A 22,270-nucleotide genomic window follows, 5' to 3' on the forward strand; every position below is an offset into this window, starting at 1 on the left:
TGTATCAGCCGTCCGTCGGTTCTTCATGCCTACCACAGGACTTCTAGACACTGTGTGCATTACCCATAAGTGAATAAAAGTGAGAGTGCTTCTCTCCTTCAATACAAATAGTTGTATCTGTTTGTATTGCAAGAAAACATGACACAGATAGGAGCTACATTACCTTTGTCTGCAAAACATTTGATTACATTTGTTTAAGTATGTGCATTGCTTCACTGTTTGCTCATTCTTCCCTCAGCACTTTAGCGGTGTGCTGCCACATGCACAATTTCTGTTATGCTAAATGGTATTTTCTGTGATCAATGTCTACTTGACATCGAAATACATAGTCAAATGTTGACAAAGGTGCCCTGTGTATATGATAGAAAATCTCTCACTTGAATGTGCATACCATACCTTGTGCTGATGCAGAGCTGAGGCTCTGACTTGGATTTCAGGTGTTTTGGTAATGTTGAACAGGAACTTTGTCTTTTATTTCTCATAAAAAGAATCTTTGTTAACCTAGAACTCAGGTTCATGCACATCAGTACATGTGCAGAAAGCCCCGTAGAAAACATCCCATTATCCTTGAAAGAACTGTTAGGAATAAGAAAACCAAACCCAAAACCCAGCAATGGCAGGGAGAGTTGGATCCCTTGTGCCCACTGCCATGTCCCTCCTGATCCCTGTGTGAGTGTTTGGAGTGGAGGGTGCTGCTGTGGCGCAGTGGCAGATCTGTATGCAAAATGATGCCAGTCAGGGCCTGCACAGTCTTCATATACCGCGCAACATCTTTAGTCCAGTCCTTTCCACACTTTAAATTCCCCCAAGGCTGATGGTCCTATGCAGAGTGCAAAAATGCTAATTAATAGAAAATTACAGTTCCATACGATTTAACACAAGTCACTGCCAAAGAAATCTAAGCAAAGGTTTCCACATGTCACAAGGAGTTAAGATGCTGTAGAAGAAGCTCGCACCTGCTTCAGGAGGCCTGTTATTTCAGAAGCTTGAACTCAAACGGGTCCATCTCAAACTGTAGCCCTTCTAAATCTGCCTGTTTTGTACCTGGGTACAAGACATGAGCTAAGGGTGAGGAAGTGGCAAAGGGAAAGCAGCACGGAGTGATTCACTGAGACCGCTGTGCAGGGGTTCTGACACATCTTCACTTGCAGGGTAAATAGGCCCAAGGGACAAAGTGGTCATCCCATTTGAATATAATGACCTGACAGTTTTGCCACTCTTAATTTTCTCTCCTTGGTCAGCTTTAAACTTCCGTCCCCTGGAAGCATGGATCTGGGCTGTAGCATCAGGAAAAGTAGTCCTGGAGGCAGCCAGTCCTACTTGGACTCATGGTTCTTGGAGGAAGCGATCTGTGAGGAGGGCAGGAGTCTGGAGTCCAGGAGACACAGGTACAAAGCTCTGCCTCCGCACGTGCACTTGGCAGGTTGCAGGTGCTGTGTGTGCCTCGGTGCTACCGTCAGAGAAGCATCAAAATCACAGTATTACAGACTGCGAAGGTAGTTTGTAGGTGCTGGGGGATGGTAAACCAATGCACTTAGTCCTTAAGTAACACTCTGCATCTGTAGATTCAAAACCGGTCACACCCTCAGCACGCACTGTGGGGGAAGCAGGTGGCATTTCAGCAGCCAGCTGAAATTATACAGAGACTCCCCTGGCCCGTCATGCTGCAGAGAAAGTGAAGGCTTCTCTGTCTCTTCTGCTGCTTGCCTCCTTCAGTCCTGCCATCCATAAACAACTGGGGGGAGTTTCGGGTGTTACTAATCTTAATAAAGAGGTTTTAGGAATGTTTTGCATCTCTGGAGCTTTCATAACATATACTAATAGAGGCTTTTGGCAAGAGCGGTAAAGCAAATTGCTCCCACCCTCCCTTAGCGTGTGGTAAGCAGTGTCTGTCCCAGAAGCCACGTGACTGAAAGTCTGAATGCAGCACAGCACCTGGTAAGCTGGGAATGCCCTTGTGAAACACCCAGGCCTCTGCCCTCCCACACTCACTTTGCCCATCGTCTCTGCCAACTCGGGCAGTTCTCGCGAGCCACTTATTTTTGAGCTGTTGGGGAATGTTCTGTCATTGGGGTTGCACATCCTTGCACCATGGTTGCCTCTAAGCCTTAATTTCCTTTGCTTTTGAGGGCTTGCATCAGACTTTCAGGCACTATTGAACAGAGACATTTGTGTTTATCTGCCTACCTGGTAAGGGAAAGGTAAGCAATTTTTATGCTTTAAATGCCTCTCATATCTCCCCAAGGGCATTTAGTTATCTCATTCCTTAGCTGTCAATACACTTGTAGTGGGTGTAAGTTACAGTTTCCTCCTGTTTTATCTGCAGAGCAATCTGAAGCCCAGCCGAGTTCATAGTGCAACACAAAGTGATATACCTTAGAACAAGTAGCATCAGGACTTCACACCACTGCCTTTTCCTCATGGTTTTAAATTAAATTAAAAGTTTGTGATCATTTCATTTAGAGCGAACACCTTTTTCAGATGCGGCTGTCTGTGTTCAGGCAGTGCTAGTGAAGTGTTGGAGGTGTGAAAGACAGACCCAATGTTTCCCACTTGTGGTGGCAGCAGGAATGACAGCAGAGCAGTCCGTGCCCCAACATGGGTACAGCCAGGGCAGCTCTTGCAGCCAGAGCACTGGCTGCTCTCAGGTGCTCAGAGTATGTCAGGAGCAAATTCTCCTGCCCTCCCAACCCTCTCACCCAAGTGACTGGCCTAGGAGGACAGGAGAAGAAAATGGGGTCCTGCCTAAGAAGGTTTTGGTGACACCAGCCCCACTGAGGTTATTCTGGGAATCAGACTGAACTGAGACATGTTGTAGTTTTTTCTTGCTTGTGACACATCATATGACTCACATCCTTTTTACCAAAGTCTGGGGAAAGTGTATGCAGGGAGGAGGAGATGCAGAATGGGAAGGTCATGAAATGCAGTAAAGCTTATCTGAGTCTCCCTAGAGTTTCGTGCAGGATGAACAAGCCTTGCACATCCAGTGCCTTTTTCTGATATACATTGAGGACTATTGGGAAGAAAAATCACTGCAAGACCACCAGGTGCCAGGGTGTATTTTGTGCCAGGCAATCTTGGCTTTACGCGCTGCCGTTCTGCCTGGTTGCTGTTCAGAATTGTGATCAGACAAAGCAGCAAACAAGGGTGATGTCTGTAGGTGATTGGAACTGGGAGATGGCAGAGGATGGAAGAGTGCTGGTGACAGAGATGTGGCTGGGAGATGAGCTACGCAGCATCCAAATGGGAGCAAGGGGAAGAGAAAGGCTGGGTCTTAAAGTGGGCCAATGAGGGTTGCTGCATGCCACTAGAGGAATGGGACCGATTTGCAAGAGAAGAGCCTGGAAGGCTGGGAAGTACAATACAGCCACAATTCAGGGATTGAGACGCAACTCAGGATCTGTCATGGCCCTTCTGAAGAGGCCAGGATAGTAAGCTGTGCCCTCTTTACCTGCAGAACTATCTTCAGTGAGGACAGTAACCTGGTCTGGCTCAGACAGACAGCGCTTACTGCAGTGCACCGCTTGCCTGAGTATCCCTGTGTGGGAGATAGCATCTTGGATGGGAGGCTGTGTATGTTTTCTGGTCAAGGGTGCACCGGAGTGAAGGATGTGGGAGCTGGGGGAAACCAGCTTGACACACAGAAGTCCACGGGGACAGTGTTTGGATCTGTGTAATGTGCAGACCCCAGGGGTTTGGTACCTCTTAACTTCAGAGGGCACCAGGTAGCGGAGACAAGATCTCTTTTAGATGCAACGTATTTGGAGAGAGCAACAATACACATTCCTATGAAGACTCTCTCAGCTGCCCAGATAGTATTTAAGGTTGGGTCAGCTATTATTTCTTGAATGCTTTACTAGCATCTGACCTTATGCTAGCACAGCTGTAGCCTGAAGTTACACTTCTTCGAGGTACTTGGTTTGGAGCTTAGGACGTACTGTCAGACTACTTTGCCCCACTGTGCTCCCAGTAGTGGGCTATTCACATGCGGATTAGGAGTGATACAACTTGGTGCTTCTGCTTCTCCTACACTAAGGGTTCTTACTGTTCCAAGCCAGAGCTTTCCTCTGTACAAATGCAGCTCCTCCATTCCCCCAGAGCTAGCTACATAGTCAGTTAAATATGTGCCAACTGGGGTAGATGTGCGTTGCTTTTAATACAGTATTTAGCTTAGAAGGAACTTTCGGCCTTTCTCTAACCCTGCTGAGAGGATATGTCCTGAGGTAGACTGTTAAAACATAAGAGATTAGTGTTATGACTTCTTTTTGAAAGGTATTTTTAGATTTACTGCAGAAAATACGCAGGATTAGGGATAGGTATCTAATTATTAACCATGAAAACACCCTATTTTGCAACCCTGAAAGAATTCCTAAGAAAAATCTAGATTTTTCTGTGTGTACGCGTGTGCATCATCATCTTCATTCAGCTGGAGTGGAAGTTTATATGAAGGAGGAAGAAAACCTACCTCTAGGTAAGATGTAGCAACAAGAACTCCCAGCAGTGTCATTCCCTTTCTCTAGCTGAATGAGCACTACACAGCATAGGCCTATGGAAATGATGACAACAATAATGTATTATTCCTTTGATTTATAGTTCCCCAGCAAATGCTCTGAAGATGTACCAACTCCACCAACAATTTGTAGAAGCCATGAAGTAGAAGCATTGGTACGTACAATTAGAGACAATTGTTGTGGTCAGTAGCAGTTGTGCAATGTTACCAATGCAATTTTAGCAGAAGGACACTTAGTGCAGATGGGCATACATCAAACTGGTCTATGGTGAGCTTGCAAGTACAGCTGAGGGATTTCCAACAGGATATTTACAAAATGTTAATATCCTGTTTATGACAACCATATAAACAATTGAAGGCCATTGCCCAAAGCCTCCGATGTTATTTAAATCCATGTAAAAGACAATTCCAACATTTGCAATGCAATCAGCAGCTCTGATGATACGTGACGTGGTAATCAAAGTTACCCCAATGTAATCAAATCCACGCAGCAGTGCGCAGTGCGTTGCATAAGAATGCTCTAGGGGGGAGTGGGAAGGGACTTGCAGAGAGACCTCTTTTTTAGTTTAGTTAACCTATGCACCCTTTAAAGTGGTTGATTTGGAAAGATTGGTAATTAGCTTTGCATACAGCAGCCCTTCCTGGAAATCTCTCTTCAGGTTCACAAAGGGGAATGTTACAGGACAAAACGGGGGGGAGGGCTGAGAAGCCAGGATGGAGACAAAAGAGTGGGGCCATGTTCTACACGGGGTCTCGTGTCTGGCGTGGTTCACCTAAGACAGGCCATCTCCTATGCTAACTTAATGGTCTTTGTTTCGGTTGATGTCAGGCTGCTTGTGTGCTTGGTTTGGGCAGGGTAGATTAATCTGGGTGTGGAGCTGGAACGTGACTGTGTTATGTATGAAGGGGTGACCTCTGCTGTAGGCATGCTGCAAGCCAGTGGCCAAAAGTGTCTCATCCTGAGCCTCTATTCAGACTCTCACTAAAAAGTAGTTTTCAGGGATGCCTATTTCTTTGAAAGTCCTGTAGAGGGACTGTTGTTATTGAGGACTTTAACTAGATTCAGAGACCTAACTTGTGTTCGGCAGCTTTGACTAATTGACCCTTAACTGTAGCCAAAGACAAAGACCCTGGCTGCAGGAGCACTGATTGAGAGCTGCCAGCCCTAGCCTAGTGCTGTTCTTAATTTAATAACCGACACCAATCTAATTAAAACCCAGCCCTGACCTTTATCCTGTCCCACTTGATTTACACGCATGCGCTCCAAATGTCATAAAGGAAATCTCCTGCATCTCTTAAATAACATCAAGCTGCAGGAACGAGGATGAGGGGGTGGATGTGTAGATACCGCGCAGAGGAGTTATCCGTGGAAGTGTCACAGTCAGCCGACTGGGTGCTGGCACCTCTCCCCCAGGACATCCAGTTGCAAATTCCTCTCCTCGTCCCATCTCCCATGCACACAGCAGGCAACCAGCACCCTTCCCACCCACGGGTGGAGAGTTAGGGACGAGTTCCTCAGGGGTAGGCCTAGCCCTTGGCCTGCCCTTTGGAAAACCCACAACTCCTAGCTGAGAGCAGAGAAACATCCAGGGCCTGAACATGGTTTGTTTTGCTTTTTAGTCAGGGAGGAACCTAGGCTGCACTCCGGAGTCAGTTTGGGGAATGACCAGCTCTGACCAGAAAACTGGGGTCTGTCTCCTTTCCCAGTGGCTGATAGCAGCAGACCTGTATATGTGGGGGGACAAATCAGTGTTGCAGGCAGATGGTTTCCACCTGTGCTGGAGCTATCTCTGCCCTTCTCAGCCCCACAGAGGCCTACAGTCTTTCACCAGGTCTCCCTGTTGGTACCCAGTCTGTGGCTTCTTCAGTCTGTGACCTAGGAACGGTGTCTAGGGAGGCCTGGATACCTGAGGTGACGTTCAGACCATGGATGGGAGGAGAAGGTGACTAGAAGATGATTTCACATAGTCTTGGCCGTTCCCAAACCAAACCCCAGAGGTTTCCGCATACCATGTGACTCACGGTTGGCTCTCAGGAGTTGGTGGTACTAAATTCACTGGAGATCAAAAGAATATGGAATTTTATAGCAGGTTGGGCCCAGACAGGAAAAACACAGAATGGGAACATCTTGTTGACTGTTGCAACCCTGAAGTATTCCTGATGAGCTTCTATCCCTTCTAGCTGCATCTCAGCAGACGGGGAGTGTGATACCCAAGCACCTGGCTCCAAGCTGATGTGAGCCGGAGGGAGTGCCGTGGCTTATTTTTGTGCAAGTGGTAGGGGAGCTTCATTGCGGACCAGAGTGTCCTAGTTTGAAATATGACTGTAGAGATGAATTGGGCACCCGTGTTTATAGGTTCCCTGGGGCAGGCTGTCTCATCACCTCTGCATGACAACAGCCAGCACAATAAAGGCCTGATCCTGACAGCCTTTTTTTTGGTCAGTTCAGTAATAGTAATGATTAACAGTAATTATCAGAACAGTAATGGGAGTGTCCCATAATGCTAGTGGATGGGGGAATTCCACTAAGTGCATCTGCTCCCATGCCTAGCGCTAGTTACCAGGCCAAACAAATACACCATGGATCCATGCCTCTTTCTTAGATTTGGTTTCTGGAACATGTGCTGGCTAAGCTGGTTTCAGGTGAATTGCTGTTTACTCCATTATCCCTAATGACACATTCCTTGTGTCGAGGATGCCCCAGCTCCCCGTGCATCTGGCTGGCATGCAGGTGACAGTCACCACTAAATTGCAGCCAAAATGCGGAGTCCACGGGTGGCTGAAGTCCCAGTGGCAGTGCAGGGCTGGGAGCACAGAGCAAGTCACAGCTCAGTGCTGCTGCTTGCAATTCAGCAGGCCAAGCACAGGAACTCTGAGGCTGGGCAATAGCCCACAAGTCAGCCTTTCCTCTGCCCTTCCACTGCTTTTATCCCCTCACCCCCTGCAGCAGTGATAGGGGCAAAATATGCTTGGCAAAGGGATTGAAGCCAGTGTAGCTGAGGCCTGGGTAACCGCTCAGCTAGTGGCCAAGGTTCCCAAATGGAGCAGGTGAGAGGCAGAGGGCTCTGCTTATCCCACGCGTGCATCATGTACTGTTTAGGCTTTAGGGCAGGCCTCAGAGGCTGGCCCTGCTCCAGCCCGAGGCAGGTCTTCATTCCCTCTGACAGTGGCACTCATATACAGAGTGTTTTCCTCTCATCTTCCCCCATGCTAGCGCCAGCTGTCCAGGTGGAAGACACAGGAAAGGGCTGGAAGGTGGCAGTGGAGAGCCCGTAGGCAGGACTGACTGCTGTGGGGAAAAGCCCAAGAGGAGCCGGTGAGTGCCCGCTCAGTCACACCAGTCTCCACGGTGGTGGCTCCTGCTGTCATTTCACCGCCCCAAGATGGATGTTGTTCTCAGGGCAGAGCTGTTGAGCAGATGGGCCACACGGTCAGGTGCCGGGAACACAAAATTTCAGTCGTGTTGGCCACTGGCCAGGGGTCTAAATGCTGTACACAGGGTGAACCGTCAGAGAGGGCAGTCTTCATATTGGCACGTGTTCTGTCTCTCAGTGGTTAACTCTCATCTCCGTGGGGAATGAAAAGTGCTGTTGAAGAGATGACTTTATGGACTCGAAAGAGGTGCCGATGGACAGACCAGCACGCAGGACTGATGGGTAAGGGGGTGGTGTTCTTCTTCCAGTTTGCTTGCAACCTGCTGCATGCTGCGGGGAAAAACACTTTCCTTCCACCTCGGTCCTTCTTAAATCACTTGGAGCAAGGAGAAACAATTACCAAATATATGGGCAATGATACGGGAGGGATTTGGTTTGATGACACCCTTTACAAGGGTACAAATAAAACACTTGCACAGGTTTGTCTAGCAGCAAGTAAAGGCAGAAGCCATGAAAAGACTCCACAAAAGAAAAAAAGCTACAAACCCCTCGGAGGCTAAGAAATCACTTAGCATGGAGCACTGAGCTGTAATTAAGAAAGGGAAAACACCATCTGAGCATTATGAAGCTCTTCCTGCCAGTGAGATGCGTTGAGCCATTCAGGAGTTGCCCAGGGGAGAGTAATGGAAATGTCATACAAGCCAGAAGAATGAAGCTTCGAAAACTGCCCTGTAGGGAGCAATCCAGCATGAACTGGCAGATCTGTCCACCTTTTCACCTCCATCTTCTGAGACACATTGAGATGGGTGGGAATTAGCTGTTTGGCATTTGTTTTCTTTATTTTTTTAAATTGCTAGTTGATGCTGACCCAAAAAGTTGGCTAAGAAATCAGTGGATTCGGGAGATTGTTGTTGTTTTTTTTTTTTTTAAAAACAGCAAAACATCTGTGTTGTCCAGTAGCTTTGACCTCACCCTGCATTTACAGGAAGAGGTATTGGTCGCTTTCAGCCTGGGGGGCAGCGTTTTGAACTCTCTTAGTTTATAGGAAAGCCTGGTTGTTTAAGAACATTTGACCTAATTAATCCCTCACATACATGGTAGATTTGAAGCTGACCTTTATATGGACTAAGTTTGGCTCAAGGTTTTTCCTTACTCCATTTCATCCAGATCTCATCCACATTTCCCAGTTAAATATATTCCCTTTTTAGGGCATTTGTGCTCACATGTGGGCCCCATGCTTTTTACCACTTAGGATTTTCCTACTTAATTTTCTGTAGTTCAAATGAAAATGCTGTCAAGAGAGCTGCACTCCAATTAGCTGTCTGATCTTTTGAAAATATTTCATGAGGATCTCTCATGCTGTGCAATGAAAACTTGCTGTATATAAAAATTTGTTTTACACATACTGACGTATGCACTTGTTCTCTTTTCAAAAATGCTGGACAATTTTTCCCAAGAATTTATGAAAATGCTGCTTTTTGTTACTTTGTGTGTATATGTAACAGTGCCAAGTGCTTCAGTGCAAGACTAGGAATGATTTTCTTCCAGTTTCAAAATGTTTTCTGACAAAAGAATGTTGATTTTGCAAATAGGCCTTATTCTCGACAGACAAAAACAATGCAGATCCATCCCCACAACATCAAGGCATAAAACTGGGTGCAAGTCCTACAGAGAGCAGCTAAAGTAAGTGATACAGTCACTTGTCATGTATGGTTTTAGTCATATAAAAACACATACATAAAGTGGCAGTTCATTGCTATGAATGTATGTATTCTTCTACAACAAATTACCACGAGAAAAAGTATTTTCAAGCACATAAAAATGTACGTTTAACCTGCATTTTTTCCTCTCTAAAGGGTATGCTGTTCATAGAAAATCCTCTGTGTCATCCATGATAGATAAACTAATAGACAAAGCTCAACCCATAGCCTTGAAGTTATCACTGTTACAAATCTGCTGTCCGAAAAGAAAATAGGTGAATACCTGTGACACTGAAAGATGATTAAGCCCAACGTGGACTTGCGTTGAGCTGAGGTACTTTGTAAATAGAGGTTTTCTTTAGAGGTGGTTATCAAGCCATTGCTAGGTAATAAAAGCAAGTAAGTCTTTTGCACAAGTTCTTACGGTGTTTCCTCATATACCTGTTAAATTTGTCAAGAAGACAATGCTGAAATGTCAGAGCACTCGGGGGGCTACTCGCTGCTCTGATGCCAAGTGGCATAGATCTGTCATTGCCTTGACTTGGGCGTGCCCGTTCACCCCAGCCAAGATTGAGGCCACTAGCTGAAATGCACCCGTGGTGCTCTGTTGCCCAATCAGTGCTACCTCTCAGCATTGTATAGACATGCCACTCCGTACTCAGATCTGTGGGATACAATGGATCTACTTCACCGGGAACCTATCGGTGCAGGAAGGCACTGCTCTGTGTGAATAGCCTCTTGGAAAATTGGCTTTTAAGCTCATTCAAAGAGGCAGCCTCCAAGTGGAGGAAAGGATGGTGAAAGCCACAAGCGGCGGTGCCAGATGTGGAATCACATACCATGAGGCAAAGAACATCACAGAAGGATGAAACAAAGATGTGTGTATCATACTTGTTTTCCATATATTCAAATCTGAAAGAGGAAATTCCAATGAATTGCTCCAATTGTGTCAGTGTTACTTGGTATCTGGATACTGGTACAAGACTATAATTAAATGCTCTCTTTCAGAAGATAAATCATGCAGGAATTTAAGGGTGAAATTAATTACAAAGTAGAAGTTCTACAGTGATGCTGCTTTTTAAGGCATCTGTATGCTTGTACACAGAAATGCTTTACTGATTATTGCAATTCCTTCCCTTACTCATGATCCCTGAAAGAGCAGACAATAAAATCCTTAATAAGGGGGATCAGCCCAAATTAAAGAAGCAACAAAAACAGTCATGTGGCATCAAAAAAAGCTACCACCTGCTAATCTTAAAGTGGTCTCCTGATTATATGAGGGTAAGTCATGACCCTAATGCTAGAGGGGGGAAAAAGGGGACTTAGAAAAAGATTCCAGCTATATCATGTCACACTTAGTTGTGGAGGACAAACTTCTAAATGCTGCTTTCACACTGATCTTCATTACATTTATCTTGCCAACTCTCATACCATTTGAATAATTAACAAATAGTGCTGACATATAGTTCTATAGTAACACATTGCCTTTTTTCCTTTCAGCATCTGCACGCTTCTGTAGATCTAAGAAAATGCTCCTGACATGAGAAGGAGTATGATTTGTAAGTACCAGATTTATTCCAGCTTCCTGAATTAATGTGCCTATTACTTATAATTGCAATCTGAACATGGAGGTGTGGTATATCGTATTCTGCAGTATCTTCTACAATTAACTCTCTTGTATAAATAACTGCGTATAAAATGGAGAAACTATGAATACCTGAGTCACCAGCTATTATAGTGCACCTCACTATCAATACTCAAATTCCTTAGACTGTGAGATAGGCTTATCAGTTCTGCAATAAATTGGTTATCTATCACCTTGCCTTTTTTGATGATGGAAAACGGTAAGGCACAGGAAGAAGTTTTTTGCTTTAAAAGGAAAAGGAATAACCACTGAGCAGCTTGTTTAGATAAAACACACTATATTTGAGGTAAAAGCATACAGTAGCCATCTGGGAGTGGGGATGTACCTCAGCAATCTGGTGATGGGATGTAAGCGCCAAACGAGGCCTTGCCTAACCTAGCGACAGAGTACGTGGGCTTCGGCAAGATGCCTGGAAGGAATTTTTTTAAAAAGTAGCCATAACTAGTTGGACTCCTGTCTCAAGAACCTGAAAGATCTGTTCCTACCAGGAAGGGCCCGTGGTACCAGGCTGTGACGAGGCCAGGGGCTGGAGGGGCAATGGGGCGTAAGCCCGTGCTGACCTTGAGACCGTTGCCGACGATCCAGGTGCCGGGTGAGGTGCTGAAATTCCTGGGGCCTGCGCTGGAACTTAATAGACCATTTCTGCCCTGAGCGCCGAGGCTCCCTGGCAGCAGCACGCGTGTGCTGAGGGTCACCTCACAAATGCCAGGAGGTGGGAGGTTAGGGAAGGCAGCACAGTTCGGGCCGCCCGCCCTGAGGGGTTTTTTGGTTTGGGCGCAGGCAGCTGTGTTGGTGGCCATGCCGTGGCCCAGCGCTCCTTGGTGCGGAGGCCGAGCCCACACGGGCAGCGCTGGGCTCCAGCCACCTCTCACACCATTACGCCTGGCGCTGAGGGAGTGAGGGCGAGCAGGCGGCAGCGGGGCCCAGGCCGCACGGTCAGCCCTGGGCACCCATTGCCCTGGGGGAGTCCCCAAGCATCCGTGCCTTGGCCGAGTTGCTCAGAGGGGACGAGTGCTTTGAGGCCCCCGTGCAATAATACTTGTTAAACTAAGGAAAATCAAATGTATCCGGACAGCAGCCAGCGGCCGGAGGGATCAACCAGCAGCGCGTCCAGCCGGGCTGTCCTCCCGGCCGGGGGGGCCGGCTCCTGCCTGCCGTCGGGGTCCCGCCCCCGGGCTCAGGGGTCCGGGGAGGACGCCCGCCCCTTCCCTTCCCCTCCGGGGATGGCGGGGCCCGGCCCGGCCCGGCCCGGCCCGGCCCGCCGGGGGCGGCGGGGCAGGAAGCGAGGAGGCCGGGGCCGGGCACCTGCCCGAACCCAGCCGGGGTTTCATCACCGGCCGGCGCCGCCCCGCCTCTCCCGCCGGCCCATAAAGGTCCGGGGCGGCGCGGCCGGCACCCACAGCGCTCCCGCCGCTGCCTCCTCTTCTTCCCTTTCTTTCTCCATCTCTTCTTCCCCCGGGGACGCGAGGGCGATGGACGCCGGCTGTCTGCGGGCCCGCAGTCTGCTGCTCTTCCTCGGTGAGTGCCGCCGCCGTGCCCTGCCCGGGGTAGGGGCTGGTGGGGCCCGGAGGGGATCGGGGATTCGTTCTCGAGGTGTTGGAAAATCTCTGGCAAAACGCAAAGCTCAGCTGGCTTTCAGGTGAAGCCGACGTGTTTCTTCTCGGAGGTGAAGTCATGGGCAGGGACGAGTGTACTGGGGTAGGCTGTATGAGTGGAGGAGCAGAGCACGCAGGTCTTACGCTGTTACAGGATGATTTGTTGCTTCTGCAATGCCCAGGGGTGCCCTGTGTCTGAGCAAAGGTGAATGTTCATTCCCCTTTTCCCCAACTCCACTCGCAGCACAGTCTGCTCAAGGCAATTCACTCTGTTCTCTTTCACCTTGCTGCGTCTTGTTTGTAGTCCGGTCCTGCTGCCTTCATTCACCCTGGCCGTGCTCGAGATGAGCTCAGCAGGTGAATCCCCACAGCGGCAGAGACTTCCTGATGGTAACAAAACAAGTTGTGGCCTCCCTCTGCTTGACGCTTCTCCTCCTCCTCACTGGGAGGGTGCTAACTCTGTTGCATGACATAAGCTCCCTGAAAGTCCGAAGCAAACACGTGTATCCTTAGAGCATCGGGAGTCCTGGAGCCTGGGCGTGCTGTTGCAGCAGCAACGGATCCTTGCTGCACACCTCCACTGGGTGCTGGCAGTGACAGGCAGTGGCTGCTGAGAGGTGACCCCGGGAGGTGACTGGAACCGTGTGGGCAGCAAACACTCAAGGCAGGACCAAGGCCTGGCACACTCACACACCGCTTTATTGACAGAGCATATTCTCACACTCGTCATGTTGGGCTCAGGGTCGCAGTCAATGGGGAAGCTCAGTTCCCAAGACTTCTCTTTTGGGGCAGATGCTCCTTCATCTGCTAAGCCCACTTGCAGCATGAGTTTCTGCCTTTCAACTTGGTCAGGTATTTCCACAATAGCTTACGGATCAGCTGCTGCACAGCATCTTACTTGCCAGGAGAGTGGGCTAAACATCTTGTAGCCTGTGACTCAGCCATGCTTTGTACAAAACTGCTACTGGAAGGAACTGGTATGTCTTCATGGATTTGTATACGGATTTATTTATTTCCGGGGCAGGCACAAAATCTAATAGTAAGGGATAGATTAGTCATAGCTAAATGGCATCATAACGAGTAGTACAAGAACTTTACTGCCTTTCCCTCCCAGGTCAGTGTAAACAGAAATGAGTGACACTGGCAGAAGCTGGGAACACGGTCCGTAGTGGGCATTACGCCAGGCTTTAAGAGGTTCCCTGCTGAACAGCTGAAGCCTGACTGAAGTGACGGTCATTGCCAGCTTCATATCCTGGCTGTCATGGGCTTGGCGACTACTCAGCAGAAAGACAGTGGTGGGCAAGAGCCGTCGCTCACCCCTGAGGAGCCACGGTGCTGTGCCAGCCACACGGTGATGTGGCAGTGGTAGAGCCAAGCCCTGGCCCTGTCTTCTCCAAGAGTTACTGCAGGAGCCTTGGCACTGGACTCCTTAAAGTCACTGTAATGCTCACTCAGTGGGGAAGGCAGGCCTCGGATCTCCAGACTCAGTGGACAGCTTCAGGAGCTGATGACCTTACGTTTTCCTGTGTCACATTTGGCCATTAGCAAGTGGGCTGAACGTAAAGATCCCTGAGTCTGGAGATGTGGAGAAGGTCAGTGGCTGATATATCTGGCTGGAAGGAATAATGGATTTCTGCTGCTTCTATGGTGTAGGGACCTCTGCCCCCACACATGGTGGAAAGCAGAGTGGCCCAGGCACAGGGGTACATTTGAATAAGATCACTGGTGTGTAGGTCTCCACAGGGGTGGAAGCAGTACAGACATGACTGGGTGCACATATTACATAATTATCTGCATTATCTCTGCTTAAGGGTAAGTCTTAGCACAATATTGAAGATGATCATGTGGGCCTGTAGCAGTTATAGAGTGATAGTCTTCCTGTACAGGCTGGTGTTTCCAGGGCCTACTTAGAGCTGCTCTGCTCTGGCCCTGGGCATCTGTGACTTTGAGTGGACAGTTCTGAAGTCATGGGTACAAAACATGAGATGGGGAAACCTGGATGCTACTTCCCAGAAACATTTAAAGACACTTCTGTCTGGTTGCCCTAAGGCCATATATTTATTTGGTACTCTCTCAGTACCATCATGTCTGGTGCCTCCATTTAGATAATAGGTCAAACATCCATAGACTGCAGGGGGATGAGGGGTGAAAGGGCTGGTAGCATCTCCTTTCACTTGGGTGAGAGGAGCAACCTGTACATCTTGTATGTATCATCTCAGGAAGAGGCTTGTTGGGCACCTGCCTTGATGGGCACAGTCAGGCAGCTAGGCACCAGGTACATCAAGAAGCAGACAGATGATGTATTCTGAGTGCAAGGAGGAGGAGGTGTGTTCTGACTGAGGTGGTTAAAATTATCTCGAATGACTGCTTCCCCTTTCCCAGGAAAAAACTGCTCAGCCTACACGGATAACTTTAAGAGATGCCATGCTTGATGTGAACACAGCCACATCTTGAGTAAGCTGTTTGCAAGGCTTTCCTGGCTAATTGTGTTTCTGTGATCCTCATCTAGAAGTCTGACATGGCCTGCAAAACTTCTGTGGCTAGCTAGGGAGCTTAGCAGCAGAGTGATACAGAAGGCGATGCACTAGAGCTGAATGGTGGTAGCAGTGATGCTCACAAAGCCAGTAGGACAGACTGGCTAACTTCCCCGTTTCTTTCTTAGTCTACACAAAGAAGGCCTTAGATAGTTGGACATGCTCTGGGTGTCCAAAATCGGGTGACGAGGACCCACCTTGGTCTGTCTCTAGAGTTAAGATAGGCTGAGATCCTCCAGGTTTGTGTCACCTGGACGCCTCTGTGCTTGGCATTACTTTCAAAGAGCAACCCTCATGGAAAGCATAGGTGCTACCACTGTGGCAGAGAGACCACAGAGATGCCAAATGTGATTAGCATCATGGGGTCTTCTTCAGATGAACTAGTACAAGACTAGTGATCTCAGTGACAGGCAAAGTCAACTCAGATGACTGTTGACCTCTCAGAAACCTGGCAGTTCCCCTTTAAAATGGGTGTAAATCCTGCAGAGAGACTAGTTCTCAGTTACATGTATCCTGTATGTGCATCCTTCATCCTTAGAAGTCATCCTGGAACTGAAAACTATAGATGGCTTTCAGTGGATGAACTGATAATTAGCCCTTGTGTGTCATCTCTGATAAAGGCAGTAGGAGGCAAAGGCAGCCAGTCTCTGTCCCTCATTTTCCTTTCATCCTTCATGGAAGGACGAGGAAACAGCAGCATTATTCCTGTTCCAGTAACAGCTACTGTTGTCAGTGTTAACCTTGCAGGAATACCTGCAATACTGGGCAGTATTGTGCATGCATGCTAGTGGGGAGCACTTGCCTTCCTGTGAGGTACATGTGAATATCCACCATCTCATTACTGTTATCTTGTATTTGCATAGTGAACAGCAAAGGAAGAAAAATGTAACTACCTCTCCCAGTTCCTATGTTTGGTATACATCATCTGATAATTATTCTGGGAAAGGCTGTCCTTTGCCATTGCAGTACATGGATCCCTTATCCTCCCACAGGATCCCCCTCCCACTGATGTCAGAGGATAAATATGTGCATGGGGGAAAGGGCAAAAAATAACAGTGCAGAGCATGAAGAACTTTGCCCGAACACAGAGAATACTGCTGGGTGTCAGCAAATCTCCACGCCTGCACTCCGGCCTTTCTGGCCTGTGTGTCTGCAGTCAGGCGGGGGAGGCTATCGGTTGTTGTGCATGGCTGGAATGGGGCAAGCCTTTGTTCCATGTTGTAAGAGGAGGTTATTTTTAACTTGTCACTCACAGGTGTCTGAATTTGGCCTTTTCTCTAGCTGAAAAGCAGTGCCTCCTTCTGGAGCAAAGAGAAGAGCAGACACATCTCTTTCATGTGCCAAGGTTTGAGTTTCTCAAATGCAAGAGAGAATTTCTGGTAACTCTCAAACTGGGAACATTAAATTAAACAGCAACTGCTCAGGTTATGCTCAAATCAAGTGAGTAGGCAAGCCGAAACAGAATTACGTAGACTGAAAGAGATCATCAGCTGGCTTTATCCTTCTACTTAATTAACTATGATAGAAGTGGATATCTCGGGTACCTCTACCATATTTTGCCTTGACTTATGTTCATTGCTGCACGTCACACAGAGATGATAGCAGCGGTAGTGAGGAACAGGAGGGAGCCTCAGGTCACTAACTCTCACTATTCTCAGGATCTCAGCATCCGTTCTTGCAATGACATGGTGTATGCTTGGTGGGACAGAGCTGTCCTGTGCCACAGCTGCTGCCAGCTAAGGGGAAAGCTTAGTCCATGGGGCACTCCTGAAATGTCCCTCTAGTTCCTAGGAAAAAGGACTGACTCGGTAAATCTTCTTTTCCCAGCATCATTTGGGACACCGGGTCCCTGCCTGACGCCCAGAGCCTGCTGTTCTACCAATTACTGAGCTGCTGCCGTCTGTCAGCTGATGGCCTCATCCTTCAAACACTCTAACTTTCTGTCATGACAACTCAAATTGGCCTTACAGAAGTGTTAAACGGCTTCTCCTGATGGAGTCGATAGTGAGCACAGCGCTGTTAAAAAAAAAAAAAAAAAAAAAAAAAAAATCCCACCCTGAAAGTAAACTTGTTGGTCCTGCCCCATTGGAGTGAAAGTCAGGCCCTGCTGAGTCACGCTAGCAGGCGCAGATGTGTCCAGCTTAGTGTCCTGTACAAGTCAAGATGTCAGCATCATTGGTCCGTTACTGTGGTTCTCACTCTGGCAGGCCTAGTCTTTGTCCTTTCTTCTGAAGCTTGGTGGAAACCTGGCTTGTTAGCTTTGCAAGGAACGCAGTGGGGAGGGAGGTAAGGAGAAGGAATGGTGGTTTTCAAGGAACAAAAATAAACACACAAAACCTCCTGTCCCTCCGAGAAGGATATCCCTGCTGTTCTTGTATCTAGCTGGAATAAAGCTTAAAGGAAGCTTGCTAATCACCCAGAAAGAGACAAGCTGCAGGAAATCCATAAATCACTAGTAGATTTAACTCTGAGATGTAATGAAACTTTCTAATAACTGAAGTTGAATTAGAGTGATCAAAAAATTATGAAGGCACACTCCCTCCATTAGACACGCATGACCTGACAAGTTAATAGAGGCAAACAGCCCAAAGACACAAATTACAGACTTCTGTGGAATGGGGCTGATGACTAAGCAGTTCATGAGCAGGTTAGTTTGTGACCACAGCAGGAATGTTAGCAAAGTGGATTTCATGGCCAGCTGGGCAAACACTGACTGTTTGTCGTGGACTAGCCATGAAGCTGCAGGTACTTGTGTTGGCCCTCAAATCCTATTTGGAAATATTCATTGAACTAGTAGACTACCTGAAAGCTGTGCCTGTGCAAGACTCTACAACCCGAAAGATGTCAAAATGCTTTATAACTGAATCGCTGAGAGAAGGGAAGGGGGGGGCCCTTGCTCCCCAAGGAGATACAGCCACTGCTTGATAGCCAAACTCCTCAGCCAGCATGGTGCAGTCTCCTATTACATCTGGTATTCAACTCAAACCTGCTGAGCTGCAGTTTTCTTTAATGTGGGTGGTGAAGGAAACACAGAAATGTACCTCTTTTCCTCCGGGGGTTCTTCTGAGATAAGTAACACTGGCCCAGGATCCATAAAGTGGTCAGTAACTTCTCCAACTCAGTAACCAGCTGAAGAGGGTTTGGTATCTCACTTAAACTGTTTGCAAGTGGACTTTTAACTGAAAAACTCCAACACGAGAGTGGGTATTAGTGCAGGAACTGTCCAGCCTTCCAGGATGGTTACGGTGAGTAGAGGGCTGAGGAAGCTCTTTGCTGATAAAGAGCAGCCTTTGTGTGAAGGCTGCCTCGAGGAGTAGGTGGTATCTGAAGCCAGTGGTGGGGGGCTGAGCCCGGCTCGGCACTGACCTGGTGTGCTGAGTCACCTGCTGCTCTGACTTGCTGACTCCCAGGAAATTCTCTCCCCATGGACTGTTGTGACTCAAAGACATCTTGATTTTGATTACCAAAAGAACTCCTCCTGCGATGAGTGCTGGATTGTGATGCCTAATTGTGGAGCCCTGGCTGTGTCCCTTGCACACGTGCCATGCCACACTAGTCAGAAACCTAACATGATCAGAGTTCGCCTAACTTCTGCCTCTCCTGTGTAATCTCTCCTAGCCTGTTCCTGCCCAGTTTTGCTCAAGAGTGTGGTTGAGAGGTGGGTCATAGACACAGAGTTTGTTTGATCTCTGTTCTATATTAAATGTTTGTATTTCAAAGAGGTTTCTTCGGGCTGCCTTATATAATATAGGCAGCAGATCTCTCAGTCCCATATTTTTTCAGCTTACAGCACTGGGTTCTTCCTACCAAGATAAAAAGCTTCTGTTCCACTTGTATTAACTTAATGAGTACACCAGCTGAAATACTTAACTATACTTGAAAAGCATCTGGTTTTGACTCTTTTTATTATCTTATAGGTTACCTCTGGCAGGCAGTCCTGGGCACAACAGTGATCCCATTATGTGGGCCTGGTGAAATGGAGAACTGCACAACAGCACTCAGTAAGTGTCCTGCACAGGTCTCCTTGTAAATAACAAGTCTTTGGTTCCCATATTCCTTGGGCTGGCGGCCTCACTGAGGTGCCCTTAGAAATAATTTTTCTGTTGAGCAACTTTGCCAATGTTCTGCAAAGTGCTCAGTATTGTTGAACAAGAACCATTTTTTAGCCTGCATTTCCTTTAATGTTTCTTCTTCGGCAGAAGAGCTCTGTCTGAGGTGAGAACTCTGCTGTAAAAGCAGAAATAGCTTATGTGGAACTCCCAAAGGAAAAGTCAATATAACTCTGGCCTGGGAAAATCGTCTCCCTGTTCAGAAGGCTCACCTGCTTTAATGCCTATGGCATTGGAGGTCTCTTGGTAGTGAGACTGTTAGTCATACTTGTAAAGCTTGTGTGTTGTTTGGGAAATACAGAGAAAAAATAAGGCTGATGAGGTGCTAACAAAATCTCTTTGCAGTCCAGACGGAGAACAGTCCACGTGTGGCTCAAGTTGGGATTACTAGGTGCGAGCCTGAAATGAAGGACTACTGCTTCCACGGGCAGTGCGTGTACATAGTGGACTTGGATGAGCACTACTGCAGGTACGGACAGGGCACCATGCGCCCTGCAGACCTCCCTGAGCTGGTCTTTGAGGTGAGCCGTATGCGGCCTTTGATCTCACTGCTCTTGACACTTAGCTGGAACAGCAATCCAGGAAACTATTTAAATGCTCACAGGAGCTTAGAGGGGCAGCGTGTCTGTAATACACCTCAGCTGCATTTAAGCAAGTGTTAAGCACATGCTGGCTCCAGTGAAACCTGGGTGAGAGTCTTAGACACCTGAAGTTAGTCACCAACCCAACTTAAATTTGGGACATTCATTCTGATGTGCTTCTTGGTTCATCTGTATTTACAGTAGTGTGAGATCCAGACCTCAGGCAAAGCTGCAAGGTCTCTTCTTGGATTCAGCCTACAAAATAAAGAGCCTCTAGTCATTTTTAAGGGTATTCCTCATGTACTTGAAGAATTTGCAACCATTTCTAGGCCCACATGGGCTTCAATTACATCAGTTCAAATTGCTAGTCTCTGAGGAAATAGCAGGCCAGCAGTATAGCATGCTTTGTGGACTGCTAAAGTGTGGCTCCACGGCAAGGTCTCTAATTCTGCACCTCTTACCACCTCTTATCCTCAGGTGTGACGTCGGCTTCTCCGGTGTCCGATGTGTGCATTCAGAACTCGTCAGACAACCCCTCAGTAAGGAGTATGTGGCACTGACCGTTATCGTCGTTCTGCTTTTCCTCACCGCCATCTCTATTGCAAGCTACTACATCTGCAGAAGGTAAGAGAGATTGTCTACACAGCTCAGGAAGGCGAGTCAGCTCTCTGTAGTAAGGCATCTGCTGAGTACCTTCAGTCAGACTGGGATACCTGCACTCGCTTGAATGCATGGAGGTAGTTTGATATACAGACTCGTCAGTCTGCACTTAGTGCAGTGTTCAAAAAAGGAAGTATGCTGACTGCGTAGCATAACTCAAATTGCAGGCCAGGCAACAGTACTCTCAGATGCCTTTTAACCCTGACATAGGACTGTACAGGTTAGTTCACATCTGACTTAGAGGGTGTGTTGAGGTAAAGGAGAGAATGGACACAGGATAGGAAAATTCTAGTTCCTTTTCTTAGTACTGCAGGTGGATTAAAACTAGCTAATTTATCTGCCACGTTATTGTGGTGACTGATATCATGAGCACTGCCTTATCAGCTCTACTGTGGAGGACAGTAGTCTTCTCCATTAACAGACCCACAAGCAGCAGGAATGGTTTCTTCAGGCTAGTAACTAACTGCAAGGAGCTCTCGGATCCGAGAAGGTGGAACAACCCCCCCAGAGGGAGAGCTCATCTTGACAGATCTGAGAGCTAGATGGTAACCACTAGAATTCCTCTTCCCTACCTGAAGACTTGATGGCATGTCATCTCAAACAGAAGATGGCCTAGCTGGTTAGGGTACTCAGCCCGCTTGCAGGGGAGGATCCAGCAGTATTTCTCAAAGGCAAACCTAGTACCAGCAGCAAGACCTCAATGCAGATGTGAAATCTTCAGTGAAGAGTTGAGAGATGAGACTCTGCATGCAAGTTTTCTCAGACCTGGAAGTGAGCACAGACAGAGCCTAGCTGCTAGAGGTTTAAGACAAACGTGAGGAGGTCATACAGCTTTGTTTTTTTACTTCCTTCACCCCCTCATCCCCCCCATCTCACTCCTCAAAAAGCCATTTGGAACAACTGGATTTTCAGAACTCACCCTTCTCTACTTCCAGGTACCGAAACAGGAAGAGACAAGCCAATGCCAGTGAATACAAGGAAGTTGGTGCCCTGTAGAAGAAACGGTGGCTTCCTACTGTGATTCCATTCATCTGGATGGACTTGGTGGCTTCCCATCTATTTAAATGTTATTTTATTAACAATATATACAATATTTATATCCTTTAAAAAATTTCAATTGTTTGGTGATTCAATCAGTGTAGGTCAAGCATTTTATTTTCAGTGTTTTATTTTTTTATTAAATAATATTTCCTAATGAGAACCCCTCCTAAGTGGTTCTGTGGGATAGAGATATATTTTTATAAAAGCTCATTTTCTTACTCTGAAGAGTAATTTTATATTTATTCTTGTGAATATGCTCAAAACAGTTCTACTGCTTGAAATAAAAGTTCCAGACAAAGTCAAAAATGTCTGTGTGGTTTGATTGAAGTGAAACTTGGCATGGCTTGGCTGAGCAGGATGTTGGAAGTCCCAGCAGTTATTTTTGAAGAGAGAAACCATAGTATCACTAATAATATGTATTGATGCACCTTGGTTCCAAAGAACATAGCCGTTAGCTGGCATAATCAGAGGAAGACTTGAAGGAAGAGCGAGCACAGCTCCTAGCACAGCCTATCCGACAC

At 47.3% G+C, this 22,270-nt stretch overlaps 1 protein-coding gene across 5 annotated transcripts; it reads left to right on the forward strand.

Annotated features, from left to right (window-relative positions):
- Nucleotides 1-209: 209 nt before the first annotated feature.
- Nucleotides 210-22,036, forward strand: EREG (epiregulin). 5 transcript variants are annotated; one of them, XM_042796343.1, is made up of 7 exons: nucleotides 210-4,665; nucleotides 8,063-8,166; nucleotides 11,085-11,143; nucleotides 19,276-19,359; nucleotides 19,813-19,936; nucleotides 20,526-20,672; nucleotides 21,644-22,036. In XM_042796343.1, exons 3-7 carry the CDS (start codon nucleotides 11,125-11,127, stop codon nucleotides 21,702-21,704), a joined length of 435 nt encoding a protein of 144 aa, XP_042652277.1. In that variant the 5' UTR covers nucleotides 210-4,665; nucleotides 8,063-8,166; nucleotides 11,085-11,124; the 3' UTR covers nucleotides 21,705-22,036. The 5 variants fall into 5 exon arrangements, with proteins under 5 accessions (XP_042652277.1, XP_032863435.1, XP_042652278.1 ...); XM_033007544.2 differs by lacking the exon at nucleotides 8,063-8,166 and adding an exon at nucleotides 9,477-9,567; XM_033007571.2 differs by lacking the exons at nucleotides 210-4,665; nucleotides 8,063-8,166 and adding exons at nucleotides 4,695-7,826; nucleotides 9,477-9,567.
- The last annotated feature ends 234 nt before the right edge of the window (nucleotides 22,037-22,270 follow it).

Source organism: Tyto alba, unplaced genomic scaffold (genome assembly GCF_018691265.1).
Source record: "Tyto alba isolate M040663 unplaced genomic scaffold, T.alba_DEE_v4.0 Super-Scaffold_23, whole genome shotgun sequence".
Classification (NCBI taxonomy): domain Eukaryota; kingdom Metazoa; phylum Chordata; class Aves; order Strigiformes; family Tytonidae; genus Tyto; species Tyto alba.

What these genes read in the sequence shown, in the direction of transcription:
- EREG (XM_033007523.2), top strand. Translation starts at nt 12,291, where the DNA reads ATGTATCCGGACAGCAGCCAGCGGCCGGAGGGATCAACCAGCAGCGCG. An exon ending in TTGGATGAGCACTACTGCAG is followed by an intron (nt 19,937 to 20,525) that starts GTACGGACAGGG and finishes TCTTATCCTCAG; the next exon opens with GTGTGACGTCGGCTTCTCCG. An exon ending in AGCTACTACATCTGCAGAAG is followed by an intron (nt 20,673 to 21,643) that starts GTAAGAGAGATT and finishes CTCTACTTCCAG; the next exon opens with GTACCGAAACAGGAAGAGAC.